At 40.4% G+C, this 15,641-nt stretch overlaps 1 protein-coding gene across 3 annotated transcripts in view; it reads left to right on the top strand.

Annotated features, from left to right (window-relative positions):
- The first annotated feature begins 7,429 nt into the window (after positions 1-7,429).
- The window catches only part of LOC117435482 (E3 ubiquitin-protein ligase HECW1), a 189,535-nt gene continuing 181,323 nt past the window's right edge, over positions 7,430-15,641 (top strand). For 2 of the 3 annotated variants that reach the window (XM_059014511.1, XM_059014498.1), the window contains exon 1: positions 7,430-7,560. In XM_059014511.1, coding sequence (XP_058870494.1) covers positions 7,531-7,560 — 30 coding nt within the window. In that variant the 5' untranslated portion in view covers positions 7,430-7,530. The remainder of the gene's footprint in view (positions 7,561-15,641) is intronic. The other variant, XM_034058677.3, reaches the window with a different exon arrangement.

Here is a 15,641-nt window from a genome sequence, read left to right as displayed (position 1 = left end):
TCTTTGCACTTTATTTTGTATTTATCATTTAAGATGTGTCATTTTTCTATTGTACTTTGATTATTTCATATTGATGTTTTTTTAAAGCACATGTGAATGTGTGTAAGAAAATCGCGTTGTAATTGATTAATTAGTCCATTTTTTTAGCTGAATACTTTATAAAGCTTTAAGAAGAGTGAGGGAGAGCTGGGAGAACGTTCAGGATAATGTGCAGTTTGTGTGAGCATGGATGCCGGGCTGGGAAGTAGGAGCGGCGGTAGGGGTTTTGAGAAACTGCTACTTTGTGTGTGCAGTTTATGAACTGTAACGTATACTGGCGGTGGTGTGTATCCGGATATAGCAATTATAGCTTATGTGTTGGCTCCTCCTATGTGATTATTTAACCTGTAAAATGATTATTTAGTCAATGGAATACGTGCACGATAGGCTACTCGGTATCTGAACTCCATTGGAGATGAGATTGAGGACTCGCTAGGTTTTGTTTTTGTTTAGTTGGAGCACCGAGTTATTTTGATTTGAATACATTTTGTTGACTGACTGAGTCCTCAACCACATCTGCAATTCACCAATGCAATAAATTGTGGATTGTTTTATTCTGCTTAAGTGCCCTTCAGTGCTTTACAAACTGTGATGCTGACATGTTAACTACTGTGTCTAATGGGTGTATCTGATAGCTAATAAGCCTCTGTTTTTATGAAACCCTGAAAAAAGGATCCGATTGATATATTTTATTTTTGTAAATGTGAAAAGCATATTTTATCTTATAAATAAAAACAGTGACCTATTTTTTGCTTGTCCTCTACTTTCCTTGCATTGCTCCTTACCAATAAAATAATCTGTGCTGTTAAACTAGGGCAAAATGTCATGTTTAAGCACTTCTTTAATTCTCTAGTAGAATAAGGGGAGGCAAACAGGAGGACAACTCAGATTGCATAAACTCCTATAGTGCTTTGTTCGTATATTGGTTCACAGATTTTCACATACCCAGACAACAGTTAATCAAGAATAATCATACAGACTCGGTTATTCAAAGTTTAACGAATCAGAGTATATTAGTACTCCTTCAGTTATTAACGCTTAATGGTTCGGATGATCGCAGATCTACATCGAATCCTAGCTTATAGACAATCCAGGCAGTCTAGTCTAGCAAACTAATAGCATTAAGATATATTGTTACAACTCGTCCCTTACGCAGTCTAAGACACCCAATACACTTTCTAATACATACAATATAACAACATCGCTAAAGCTAAATAATAATAGTCCTATCCTAATAACATCATGCTTCAATATATGTAGTATTTCTTAAATAAATCAGGAAAAGATGAGGAGAGTCTTTCCGTACAAATGGTTTGAGTCAGCTTGCAAAGTGGTGCTCTTCAAAAGATGGATCAGCCAGCCCGAGTTACCAGGTTTGACTGATACCAAACTGTAATTCTGCTCCCATATTTATAGGGCTTTCTTCTCCTTATCGTGCGTCAAGAGGCATCAATTCCTAAGCTAAAACACCTGTTGTATCAGGGAGCTTTATCCCTGAAACTGAAACATACTTTTCTGTGCCAGGGGACTCCCTTCCTCCGAAGATAAGCATGTCCTGTGGCAGGCCGAAGTTAAAACAGGTGCAGATAATTCAAGAGGCCCTGTCACAAAGACGGCCGGAGTGGGTGGCGTCAGACCAGAAGCAGGAAGTAAACAGACAGAGACTTGGGGTTTTGGTGAGGCTGAGCGCGTGATCGCGCTCAGCATTTAATAAACAGAACAGAAAATAAAAGGTTTGAACAGACAAAAACACTGGACACGGCACTTGCGCCAAAATAAATAGACAAACAAAACGTACTAAACACTTAACAAACGGTGCACGGAGAGACAAACAAACACGGTGAGTACAAACACTTCTAGATTATTTCACTTTATATTTACTTTCCTCCTTCTCCTCACCCGTTCTCCACTCTCGAACACCCAACCCCGACTGAATGAAAATGTGCATCTATATATACTGTTGTGCTGGGATTCAATTACTAATTAATTATTCACTTGAATCCCAGCACGTGAATTCATTACGTGCAACCCCGTGCCACACATTATACACATTTTATCTGCACGTGAAGTAATGTGCCATCCTCATGCCTAAATATAATTATACACTTTAAACACACGTGAAACACAGACCCGTTTATATCCCGTGTACCAATCTATACACCAACATTAACACACGCAACATACAACACATAACACACAAAATACACACAGGGGCGGGCACTTTGCCACATATACCCCCCCCCCTGTGCAAAGCACACATGGCCTCAACGGCCACCTCCCCCCTTAAATACCCAGCAGTCCAGGCCAAAGTCTCGGGCTGGGAAGGGAGGCTTCAGTGGGCCCATGGCTGGAAATGCTGTCAGCTCCCCTGCCGGTAGTGGCACGGCTGACAGCATGCTGGTCCCGTCCTGCAGCGAAAAAGCTGCGGGGGCAGGTGGTCCCCCGACCTCCCCCTTCTTCGTAGCCGGCAGCTCCCTCCTGTGGGGCTCCGGCCACAAGAACTCCTGCAGCGAAACTGCTGCTGGGGAAAGTGGTCTCAAGACCTCGTCCCCCTTCTTCGTGGCCGGCAGCTCCCCTTTCTGGGGCTCCGGCCACCGTACTCCCTGTGGAGGTACGGGCAGCAGAGGCAGCTCCTGCTCCTCTGCTCCGGGCGGAGGGCGGAAGCAGAGGCAGCTCCAGCTCCTCTGCTCCTGGCGGTGGTGGAGGCAGAGGCAGCTCCAGCTCCTCTGCTCCTGGCGGTGGTGGAGGCAGAGGCAGCTCCAGCTCCTCTGCTCCTGGCGGTGGTGGAGGCAGAGGCAGCTCCAGCTCCTCTGCTCCTGGCGGCGCTGGCTCCCTCCGCTGTGGCGGCTGGGCTGGTGCGCGCCGTGCTGCCCTCATCAGCATGAATAGAGGCTGCTGGGGGACACCAGCCTCCTGCCCCTCTCCCCCCCAAAAATTTTCAGGGGGTTGAGCCTGTAACTCCTCCCCTTCCGGCTCTTGGGGCTGAACCAGCAGGCATTTTCCCTCTGCTGGTGGCTTGGGTCCCAGGGCTGTGGAAGCCCCGACTTGCCTCCCTTTGGGCTGTGGACGCACCGACTCCTCCCTTTTGGGCTGTGGATGCACCGACTCCTCCCTTTTGGGCTGTGGACGTTCGGGCTCCCCCCACTCAGGCCTAGGACGTTCGGGCTCCTCCCACTCAGGTGTAGGACATTCGGGCTCCTTCCACTCAGGCGTAGGACGTTCAGGCTCCTTCCGCTTGGGCTGTGGACGCTCAGGCTCCTCCCGTTTGGGCTGTGGACGCTCAGGCTCCTCCCGCTTGGGCTGTGGACGCTCAGGCTCCTCCCACTTGGGCTGTGGACGCTCAGGCTCCTCCCGCTTGGGCTGTGGACGCTCAGGCTCCTCCCGTTTGGGCTGTGGACGCTCAGGCTCCTCCCATTTGGGCTGTGGACGCTCAGGCTCCTCCCGCTTGGGCTGTGGATGCTCAGGCTCCTCCCATTTGGGCTGTGGACGCTCAGGCTCCTCCCGCTTGGGCTGTGGACGCTCGGGCTCCTCCCGCTTGGGCTGTGGACGCTCTGGCTCCTCCCCATAACTGCGGAAGGGACAGTGGGCGAACAGGTGATCCTGGTCGCAGAGGAGGCACCCCGGCGATGGCTTGTTACATCGCCGTGGATGCCTGGCCCTTAGGCGGCACTCCTCCTCCCTGTCCTTCACCTCTTTATCTTTCTGTGCCTCCCGCTTGGGCTGTGGAGGCAAAACCAGCAGGCATTCACCCTCTGCTGGTGGAGATGGGGACAGCAGGTACTCCTCTGCTGGTGGTCCTGCTACCTGGGCTGCTGTTCCGTTTATGGTTGCCTCCAGGTAGCTGAGGACAAACTCCACACCTTCCTCCAAGGTGTTTGGGGTGTGTTCCTGCTGATATGCCTCCCATCTCTCACTGTCCATCATCCACAGGGCGCGGACGACTATGGGCAGAGACTGGGCCTCCAGCCCAGCATTCTCCAGGAACCAGTCCCGCCACTTTGTGGCGTCTTCTGCCATTATATTATTTATTTATTTATTTTTTTTTATATATTTTATTTTTATTTTTTTATTTTTTTTTTTTTTAAACAAAACCCCTCCTGGTCTGACGCTTGGAGGCGCGGCTATCCCACGATGACACCACGTGTCACAAAGACGGCCGGAGTGGGTGGCGTCAGACCAGAAGCAGGAAGTAAACAGACAGAGACTTGGGGTTTTGGTGAGGCTGAGCGCGTGATCGCGCTCAGCATTTAATAAACAGAACAGAAAATAAAAGGTTTGAACAGACAAAAACACTGGACACGGCACTTGCGCCAAAATAAATAGACAAACAAAACGTACTAAACACTTAACAAACGGTGCACGGAGAGACAAACAAACACGGTGAGTACAAACACTTCTAGATTATTTCACTTTATATTTACTTTCCTCCTTCTCCTCACCCGTTCTCCACTCTCGAACACCCAACCCCGACTGAATGAAAATGTGCATCTATATATACTGTTGTGCTGGGATTCAATTACTAATTAATTATTCACTTGAATCCCAGCACGTGACTTCATTACGTGCAACCCCGTGCCACACATTATACACATTTTATCTGCACGTGAAGTGATGTGCCATCCTCGTGCCTAAATATAATTATACACTTTAAAACACACGTGAAACACAGACCCGTTTATATCCCGTGTACCAATCTATACACCAACATTAACACACGCAACATACAACACATAACACACAAAATACACACAGGGGCGGGCACTTTGCCACAGGCCCCTATAGGGTATTTAATTATGTCAGCTCTTTTTCAGTTTTAATCATTCTCTAAATTAACAGTGTTTCAAAATAACATTCTTGCTTCTGAAAGTTACTTTTCCTTCAGTGTTCTCCTGACCATAGTACAGTGCTCCCCCTTTATAACACTGTAGTCAGGATCCATAGTTAAGAGACCGTGCTATTTCTGTACTGTCTTATAACAAGAATACTAGTGTTAGTGTAATGGCATTATGGGGCAAATGGGAGCCATGACTGTAACGCCTTATAACCTGTTCCGCAGTATAACGGGCCGCATTATAAAGGGGGAGCACTGTACTGTTTGCTTCCAGGAGACTGGAGGGCACGTGAAGTGCCTTGTGATACCTTTCTGAAATACCTTTTTGCAGTTTCCTGGCAATGGGTTAGGGATCCAAAGCTGAGCATCACAAGTGTGTTTTACTAAATCAGTTACCTGGTATCTACAGGATACCTTAACCCTTGTACCAGGTTTCCCATATTTACATTCTAGTTTTCCCAAATGAGCCCATTTAACCTCCTCATATCTTCTGGTTCAACATTTAAATGAGAAAAGGATAATCCTTGTGGGTCATTAGGGGCATATTCAAACATTATTCTACAATGCTTTACCATGTGAGAGCATGCAGGGCAAGGCACCGGTTGCTTGTGGCAGCCCAGTTCTACACTTTTGACATCCACACATTCATCTGGGCAAAATTCACTATTTTTCTTATCAGAGGCTTCCCAAGCCTCAGTCTCTTCTTTATCATTGGTGGGGAACCCCGTGAGAGATTAAGTTGTTTCCACCAAAGGACCACACTCCAGCATTCCCTCTGATACGCACATTTTTCGCAGTAACTGGCAACAACCTTCGCACTCAGTTTACTAACTTTTGCAAGTTATTATCATAAATATCAACCTCAATCAAGACTCCAGCCTCTCGAGGTAAACCTATTATTTTGAGACCATTCTTACAAAGCATTAACATAAGCATATTTGTGTCTGTCTTGCAGCTGATTCTCTGATTTCCGTCTGTAAAAATGCACGTCACATTAGTGCAGAGCTCGCTCGGGCGCCAGCGAATCTACTGGGACAGGGTGGGCGAAGCAGGCAAGTGGTGGAAGTGGTGTACTGAGTGCAGCTGCCACCCAGGGGACAGATAGTGGTGCTGCACCGTGACCGACTCGCCCCATACAGAGGGTGGAACAGTTACCTCCCCGACCCTGAAGTGTCCATCTCTTCCTTGCCCGAGAGCACTTCACTGGTCGGACTCGACAGCCCTCAGCCTGAGGGAACTGTCAACCCTGGGGCTACCCTTCCTGCATGCCCTCAGCGCCAATGCTGCTTGCCCTGCTGTTTTCGGGACTTTCTTTGCCCCCTCTGGGACAAGGAGGACTAAGGGGGGGGGGGCTGTGTAACAACGAGGCAGATGAACCTCTCACACGACAGCCAGCCCAGGTTATTGAGTTAAATGTCCCCTTCTCGTGGACAACGGGACTGCAGCCAATCGCAGACATGCATTTGCAGGAGAGCCCCCATGGGGATTGATGGACTATGTGGGTGCATTGAGATAATGGGTGGGGGGACGGGAATGCATGCCTGCAATTGGGGTGGGGTGGGGTGGGGTGGGGTGGGGGTGGGGGTGGGGGCGGGGCTATTTAAGCCTGGCAGAGGGAGGTGCTGGGTGGAGATTGTGAGTGTTACAGCTGTGGGAGATAACCTGTTGTTTTGAGTTAGAGTCAGACACGCAGAGACTGTTAGCTTTGTGTGTGTTACCTGCCTGTTTGTTAAACCCTTTTATTTATCAAGTGTTCGTTATTGTTTATTGCATTTATTTTATTGAACTGCTCGTTCTTGTAAATAAAACGTGCATTTGAGAACAGAACACCTGCCTGGATTGCTTCCTTTACCTCCACGTTACAATATTATCCTGTACACTGTACAACATGTCTGAGCATTTTATTTTTGGAAGTATCTAATTAGTAATGTAATGACACATCTTTCACTCATTTATCTACACATGTATTGACTCATAGGCAGTTTTTTTTTTTTCTTTGCATAATACTATTGTAATTACCACTTAATTAAAATCCAGGTTATTCATTACATTATTTATGAACTAAGTGACACAATGGTTTATATAACCCTTTCATGAATAATTTGAATATACTATATAAACATTTTTGTTTTTGCTGTAGGATATTTTTTAATGAAAAAAAAACAAACAAACATGAATGCAGTCATTGGGGACAACTAAGGTGCCCTTTATTTTACCAGACAATTAATAAAAACGTTTTTACTTTAATTCTATTTTGACAAAACAGTTACATGTGTCCAGTAGTTAAATAAATAATTGTGGTACACCGATGGGAATTAAACAGCAGCTCTCCTCGTAGAGACGAAGGAACAGCGCTGCAGACCTGACCCTTCTCCCGGCACTTTGTGTGTGGCAGTAAAAACGGCATGCTTGGGAGCACTAAAGAGGAGGAACCAGAGAAACTGATTATGCAAAGAAATTGATTGCGATTGGCTGTAGCTGTCTTGTACCCAGAAAGAGGCAGAAGGATGAAAAAAGGGGGGTGTTGTGTGCAGCGCAATACTGTATTAGGATCTGTTGTTTGTGCAGGAATATAGTGCGTCAATGGCTATAGGCTTTGTGCGGCGTTACTACACCTAGCCATGAGAGTCACGTTTGGGATATAAGATGGCCAGTGGAGTATGATTCACACACAGGTGATATTGTTCCAGGTAATGTACTTTAGCTATGCATGTATTTTTATAATTATACTAAAATCTGAATGGGAATACATCGTCCCCTGTAGTGCAGTGTAGCGATAGCACCAGGTACATTAATTCATCACTCTCAGCTGCGGCAAGCGCAAGATTCAGTTCTTTGTGTGTTTATGTGGAAGTTGGATTTTATAATACAAGTATTCATACGTCCGTCAGCCAGTAAACTATATAATATTTATGAGTCGGATATCCTATGTTTTTGTCTTTGTACTATGCTTTTGATACCTCTAATCCTGTTGAAGAAATTGCTCCTCTTGGTGTGTTTAAATGGTTCATAAAAAAATGCAATGATGAGTCGGGCTGTAATAATATTTGCAGATATATTCACGCGCACACAGCATATATATATATATATATATATATATATATATATATATATATATATATATATATATATATATATATACACACAAACATGCCATAAAATGTATTTGATGCCTGTTAATGTTAGAAACACTGTAGAATAATAAAATACAATTCCCATCTTCAGTGCTATATGTGAAACAGCAGTATAATATAAAGTAATGCTAGGAACTGCAGTAGTGCTTTTCTGCTGCGTTCAGCAAGTGCTGCTTTTGTGGACTGTACTGTCCACTAATGGAATAAATGCAGGCTGGAGCCCCCACAGCACCACCCCCAGCCTACCCTACCCTTACCCCTATTCCCCAGCAACATCCAATACAGAAGGGACTGCATTGTTCATCAGCGCTTTAATTGTGTTGCTGATAATTCAGTAAGACAAACCATTCTGAAAGAGACAGCAATTACACAAATCTAGTGAAGCACTTTTGATGTCACATAGCAGGTGGCTAGTTGACTCATTCAGATCAAGGTGGGATTGCAGTTATTGTAGCTACTGGTCTTAGCTGGGAAATTGCTTTTTATATTCATTTATTTTCAGTAAGAAGGGATTATCATCATTCCCCTGAACTTTGTAGTACATCTCTCTCTCCCTTATAGGATTGTTTTTGATCTGAAATTCAATATGGAATTCTCCCATGTCTGTTCTGTTTTCTGTTTCTTGAAATTATGAATAAAAAGTTAATTTAAGCTTAGTTTAGGAAGAATAAATATCTACCATACTGTAGCGTAGACCTTGTCTTAATAGTTTGGTTATATGGGAGTCCTAGGAATACAATGTTTCTTTTCTTTTTATATTGTAATTTGTTCAGACTCCATCGTAACCTCCTAAACTAGTTAAACTGACACTATACCTATACACCATGCTTTAAGTCTTGCCTATTTCCACTTGCCTCATTTAAATGTGATGAAGAAGAGGTTTCAAGAATACTGTACCTGTTGGAAATGTAATTTGTAGAATAGGGATAGAGTAGACTTCTTGTTCTTAAGGTGCTCATAAATACTGGCAACCTCATGATGACAAAAACAAACATGGTTTTCTTTTCATTAAAGCACATTCTAATACAAACAGATAATTTCAGTGTTTGCTTAATACACTGTAAATGTATATTCCATGCATTCAGATGTTTTTTGGAACTTTTAAGCTTTATATTGACTTTCCACTGGACTTGGCCACAGAGATTTTTCCAGCTCTATTGAGCACGTAAACTGCATAAAACCATTTCAATACGTGCAGTACACATATATTTTATACTAGATTTTCCAATACCCCACTTTCTTAAATACAGTAAGTGTATATCTTTTTCAAAAGTGATACTGTTAAAGAATAGGAAAATGTGTCTTCTAAATCTGGTATGTAAATCTGTTATTTCTTACATAAAACTGATTAAAACTTAAGTTGCAAACAACCAAAAGAGAACCAGACATGCACTACACAAATCCAGTGAAATCGTAATGCAGCTTGATCTGACTGACATTATAATTTTTTGTTTTGTTAAGACATCCTACCTAGAAATAAACCACAGAAGGCTTGCAGTAAATAGCAGTACATGTATTTTTTTCTCGAAAAAATTACTAGGAAGCTTGTCCAGATGTAAATGCCTAATGAATAAGACTAATTCATATGTACTGTAGATAGTGTTTCTGAATTTGTTCCTTATATATTTGTGTTGCTTAATATAATATAATATAATATACCATTAGCCAAAACACAATAGTGGTAGAATAGCCTGCTGTAGTACACCAGATGTCCAGGCTTGTTTAATTGTGTCTGGGTAACTAGCTTGTGTGTCTGCTCTGTAATGTAATGTGTGTTTTGCTAAATAACTACAGTCAAGTCTAAATGTGTAAAAATTGAATTGAAACTTTGTAAGTGTTATTTTTAATCTCCTAGTTCTTCAGTATCTCTGTATTGTGTAATTTGGTCTACGGCATGTCTTTGTATGGAGTTATGTTTAAAACATCACTATGAGGCAGCAATTTAAGTGTGTTTGCGAGCTGAGACAACATAGAATCTAGAAAATGGTGTTCTATATTTTTGTAAGTTTCTGTCATGTTTAATTAATTATGTATCGCTTGATGGCATTGCAACAGGAACAACAGAAGCCTGAAAACAACACACAGGTATTGCTGCATAGTGTTGTGGTTTATCTGACGTGGTCTGGAAACTATATTGTGAACCCTACCTACACTCACACCAGCTATATAGTAGTATTATTATTTATTTCTTAGCAGACGCCCTTATCCTGGGCGACTTACAGTTGTTACAAGATATCACCTTATTTTTACATAAAATTACATTATTTTTTTACACATTATTTTTACATACAATTATCCATTCATACAGTTGTTTTTTTACTGGAGCAATCTAGGTAAAGTACCTTGCTCAAGGGTACAGCAGCAGTGTCCCCCACCTGGGATTGAACCCACGACCCTACGGTCAAGAGTCTTGAATCTTGGTAGAGAGCTTTTGTTATTCAAGCCCCCTATCTGTGTGTTTCTTCAGTGATTTCAGAAAATTTGGCCTTTTTGGCACAATTTCAATGTATTGTCTAGTTTTTTGCAGTAAAACATTCTGCTACTCCTAAAGTGCTTCCAACTGAATTTGCAGAGCTCCTACAAAATTTGTGTTGCTATGGCAACAAGATAAACATTATAATCCCTTAAGAAATGTCAACTTGGTCACACATAAACTTATTAAAAAATATAATATATATTTTTTAATGCATACCAATTTCATAGTGACTTTAAAAAATGTTGATCTTATTAATGATTGCAAAAATAAGACATTTCTCAATTCTGCCTAGAAATGTTTAGAATTTAATTAATTCAATTTTTTCTGTATTTTTGTTTTTATTTTACAATTTAATCATATGACCAAGTTGACAATACCGTCACCAAGTTGGCATTAAGACACAGAAGCTAGTGTGCAAGAGTTTTTTCAGGAGGATTGCTTAGTAAGTACTGAGTATGAAGATTTATTAGAGTATCTTGTAATGTCACTTGCTGTTGTTATCCTTCTTCCTTGTTATGGTGTTATTTTTGTCAGTGGTGATCCATTAGTTTTGTTCCAGAAACATTTTTCCAGCAGCTTCATTCTTGTAGATTTTTTTACATGTAGTTCGATCTCATAACCTTACTTTTCAGCCCAATTTCTTGAGGTTTTTTCATCACTTTACAGGATCTTTTCTTCTATCTTGTTTTTTTGAAGTCCATCAATCTTCAATTCTTTAGTAAGATATTTATGGTAAATTAGAGTTATTACAACTTGTGGATTCTTTATTTTACTCCCTTTCAGCAGCATCTTAGTTGATGATGTTGAAGAGTTGAGATGTTCTCTTAGTTGATAGAGAGTTGAGATGCTCTCTTAGTTGATAAAGAGTTGAGATGCTCTCTTAGTTGATAATGTTGGAGAGTTGAGATGCTATCTTAGTTGAGATGTTGGAGAGTTGAGATGTTCTCTTAGTTGATGATGGTGGAGAGTTGAGATTATTATTATTTTATTTATTTATTTATTAGCAGACACCCTTATTCAGGGCGACTTACGATTGTTACAAGATATCACATTATTTTTACATACAATTACATTATTTTTTACACACAATTACCCTTTTATACAGTTGGTTGGTTTTTACTGGAGCAATCTAGATAAAGTACCTTGCTCAAGGGTACAGCAGCAGTGTCGCCCACCTGGAATTGAACCCACGACCCTCTGGTCAAGAGTCCAGAGCACTAACCACTACTTCAAACTGCTGCCCTAGATGCTCTCTTACTTAATGATGAAGAGTTGAGATGCTTTCTTAGTTGATGATGTTGAAGAGTTGAGATGCTCTCTTAGTTGATGATGTTGAAGAGTTGAGATGCTCTCTTAGTTGATGATGAAGAGTTGAGATGCTCTCTTAGTTGATATGTTGGAGAGTTGAGATGCTGTCATAGTTGATTATGAAGAGTTGAGATGCTCTCTTAGTTGATCATGAAGAGTTGAGGTGCTCTCTTAGTTGATAGAGAATTGAGATGCTCTCTTAGTTGATAATGTTTGAGAGTTGAGATACTTTCTTAGTTGATGATGTTGGAGAGTTGAGATGCTCACATTTGTTTTGTTGGATCTTTTCCAGTACTTTTTTTGGCTGTTTCTTATCTCAAGTTTCCCATTTTATGTTTATTTTTATTTCTTATTTTTTCTCCTGGAGTTTTTTGTCTTGGTGGTGCACATCCAAAGCATCTGGTGTTGAGAAGGTATTTACCAATACCTGAGGTATTGCTTGGAGCGCATTAGAATTTTCTGGGCTTTCTGGTGGTGATATAGGTAATACATTGTTCTGTTTCCTTTTTCTCCTGGATTCTTGTTGTTTTAGTTTTCAATATTGTTGCTTAGAACTGACTTTCCTAATTGTGACAGACTTCTTTATCTTTCCTTCTAACATATCATTTCTCCATTGTTCTCGGTTTCATATGCTGCTTTTCTGATTTTTGCCCATCTTTATCGTTCTGTGTCTTCTTTTTTGCTCAATTGATGTTTTTCTTATTTATTGTATTGCCTTCAAAAACAAATAATTAATAGAATTATTGTTTAGTTTACAATGATTTTAAAAAAACATAACTTAAGCTTTTCTGGGGTGTGGGGAGGTCTAACAGTCGGCATACCTGCACAATTGCATTGTATATGCACAACACAAGATTACAGGAGTTAATTGAATGCTCCTTAAACTCTTAGGCTACCCTTCTGCTCCCCCTCTAGAAATGTTTAAGGCTTCTGGAACAGTAAACTTTCTCCCCCGTTCTTCAAGCTCCCCAAAACATACTTCCCTCACCTCCCTTCACCCCACTGTTGCTTTACACTTACTAATATTTCATGTACTAATTGCATAAATACATGTAAATCCATGTGCAAGACTAATTCCTTAATAACTGATATGGTTTAATTAAGAGAAGTTAGAACAGGTCAACGTGGTTACAAGGCATGTCAACCTGGTCACACAGATTTGCATGATGAGCTGTGATCAAGTTGACATTTTTAAAGTTTCCCGCCAAAAAATGCTGATTGCAGGAAAGATTCCACATTGCTGTAATTCCAGGTCAGAATATACAGATAACCTTTCACTTTTTCTGTACACTGAATATTAAAAAGATTCTGGTCATGTGCCAAGTTGACATGTTATGGCTATCAATACCACCTACATTACATAGACATAAAAAAAAAAAACATACCAAACCTGTTTCACCTTCATACTGTCAGCAGGAAGGTAGGACCCCTCTGAGGACCCCAAGAATATACCTGTCTTCTTAAATGCATTACTTAAATTGGTGAAAATCATAAACAGTGACTAAGTTGACAATTTTGTGGCACATGATATTTTTCAAATTTAGATGCATTTATATCTAATTTAAAGTTTATTTTTAATTTTGGATTATTGGTAATTTAAATCATATACAAATGTATCATCAGGGAGGTTTAATTGCCTAACAACCTCTAGAATTGCATTTTTATAAGATTTTGAAATGTAAGCATTCTAGCTTGGGTCATATCATTTTAGCCATGTTGTGACTTTGGTGCAAATTTCTACAAATGAGAATTGTATTTTTTTCAAAATAATCTTAGATAATATGTCATACATTGATCATAGTTTAAAGTAGAAACAGTGAATTAAATGTCAATTTTGGATGGAATGAGACATTTTTTATTTAAATGTTAAGGACAGCAAAAGTCCCCATTTTCTGAAATCACTGTCCTGAGACTTGTCTAGATGGACCAGCTTTAAGCAAGGAGTCCATGATTTGTCAAAATCAATTGTAACTGTATATAGCACTGTTGATGTTTTTGTATTTTTTAATTTATTTGATTGTCATTTGTTTATGATTGATTGAGATGTACATCTCAGTGGGCTTTCCTCCTGGTTAAATAATAAATAATTAATTTGAAAGGAATTACTCAGTGAACAAATTCAACTTCTTAGGAGAAATTCAAAGCATATGGTTGCTGTCATTCCCCTTGGCTGCCAGACACAGAAGGACATGTTTGAACACCCCCATGCATTAACAAAGATCTCAGTATGTAATGTTAATATTCAGTAACTCACTGTTTTGAATACTGGCTATGTTTCCATTCGACCAATATAATGCCATTTTAAAGTGCGGAATTTCAATTGGCTCCCCATTTTAGTAAATGTACATCACAATTGTTTTTGTATGTTTTTTGTTTTTTTTCATAGGGTAGCACTACTGAGCTATAGATTAGATAACACAACTATTCTTATTTAAAATTGTAAGGCTTTTTTCAAAGTGGCATATACATTATGCATTTGAGAGTTGTATAATGCAAAGAACTAATGTGAAATAAACAACACTAGTAAAATGATTTTACACAAGACTTTAGTAGGATATAAACCACTCAGCTGACCTTGTAATTCATCCAAATAAACCAATATTCTGCAGGTTCTTCAGGTGTTTCATAATTCACACAGTACTTCCTATTTTATAATATCACATTTTTTGGTAATCCTGATGATCATCTGCATCACCATTATAGATATATTATCTAATATCACACACAATCAAAGAAAGGCAATAGTGAACAAGTCTTTGTTCTATCCCACTACACTGCATGATGATGCACAGTGCTGTGCCAGGCCCATAGCAACAAGCTTGCACGTTTCTCTTTTTCATCTTGAAGCATGTAATATCTAAAACAAAACTGCAGTGAATTAATTCACCACATGTTGAAATATTTGCAGTTGCAAAATATGAATACAATGTCAATAATCTGTCAGGTAGACAGATATTTGAATGTCTGCCAAGTTTCTTAAGCTTTTACGATTTGAATATTCAAAGTGGTGGATAAATTGTTTTGTGATTTGGAAACTTGCTGCATTCTATTCCTTTTTTGGACTTGTAGCACAAGAGGCTCAACTCACATGCATTCTGAGTGCCTCAGGCCTTTCACTTCTCGGAAAACACATGGGCAACCATGATGTGAATAAGAGCGAATGTATTAGGAGAATATTCTTGCCACAGTGTGTAATAGGTGTTTATTAATATTAATGTGGGGGCTGTATTTAGACTATAGTACATAATATACTTCACATGCTTCTGAGAGCATATCTAGTTATGATTTAAAAACAGATCTATAAAGAATCTGAGCACTGGTTCCTTGATGGTGTCAAATGCTGACAAAATGTCAGCCTTAATAGCCAAGGCAACTTTCTAGTCTCGTATGCCAATGTGTACAAAGCTCTTTATAGATTAGTGTTGGCACCAAAAGGAATCAGATTGTGTTTGTCTGTTCAATCAGTGTTTTTTTTTTTGTTTTTTTTTATTGAAACAGAAAGTGCATATAGTAGGTAGGGGGTGACATTTTTGTGGAGTGAATTATGTCACACATCAAGAACCAGATATTTATTTGACAAAGTTATTGGAGACTTATTCTCAAAAAAACAATGCTGGTTCCAGGTCCCACACCTAAGATAATAAACATCTTAACAAACAATAATAAAAGTCATTGCTTAGGATTCTGAGTGTCACATTGGCTCTGGCGCTTCCGTGGGTTAGGGATGCAAAACTGTCAGGGACTGTTTTGAGCCCAGTGAGCTCAAAAGTGGACATTTGCAGGGCTGGCCTTCCATAGGTCGGTAGCTCGCTGACACCCGCTCTCGAATTCCTAGGTGTAAAAGAGGAAGCTG

The sequence above is a fragment of the Acipenser ruthenus genome, chromosome 3 (assembly GCF_902713425.1).
Source record: "Acipenser ruthenus chromosome 3, fAciRut3.2 maternal haplotype, whole genome shotgun sequence".
In the NCBI taxonomy this organism is placed as follows: Eukaryota; Metazoa; Chordata; class Actinopteri; order Acipenseriformes; family Acipenseridae; genus Acipenser; species Acipenser ruthenus.
The sequence above is the reverse complement of the archived record's forward strand: the minus strand, read 5'-3'. Positions and strand labels throughout refer to the sequence as shown.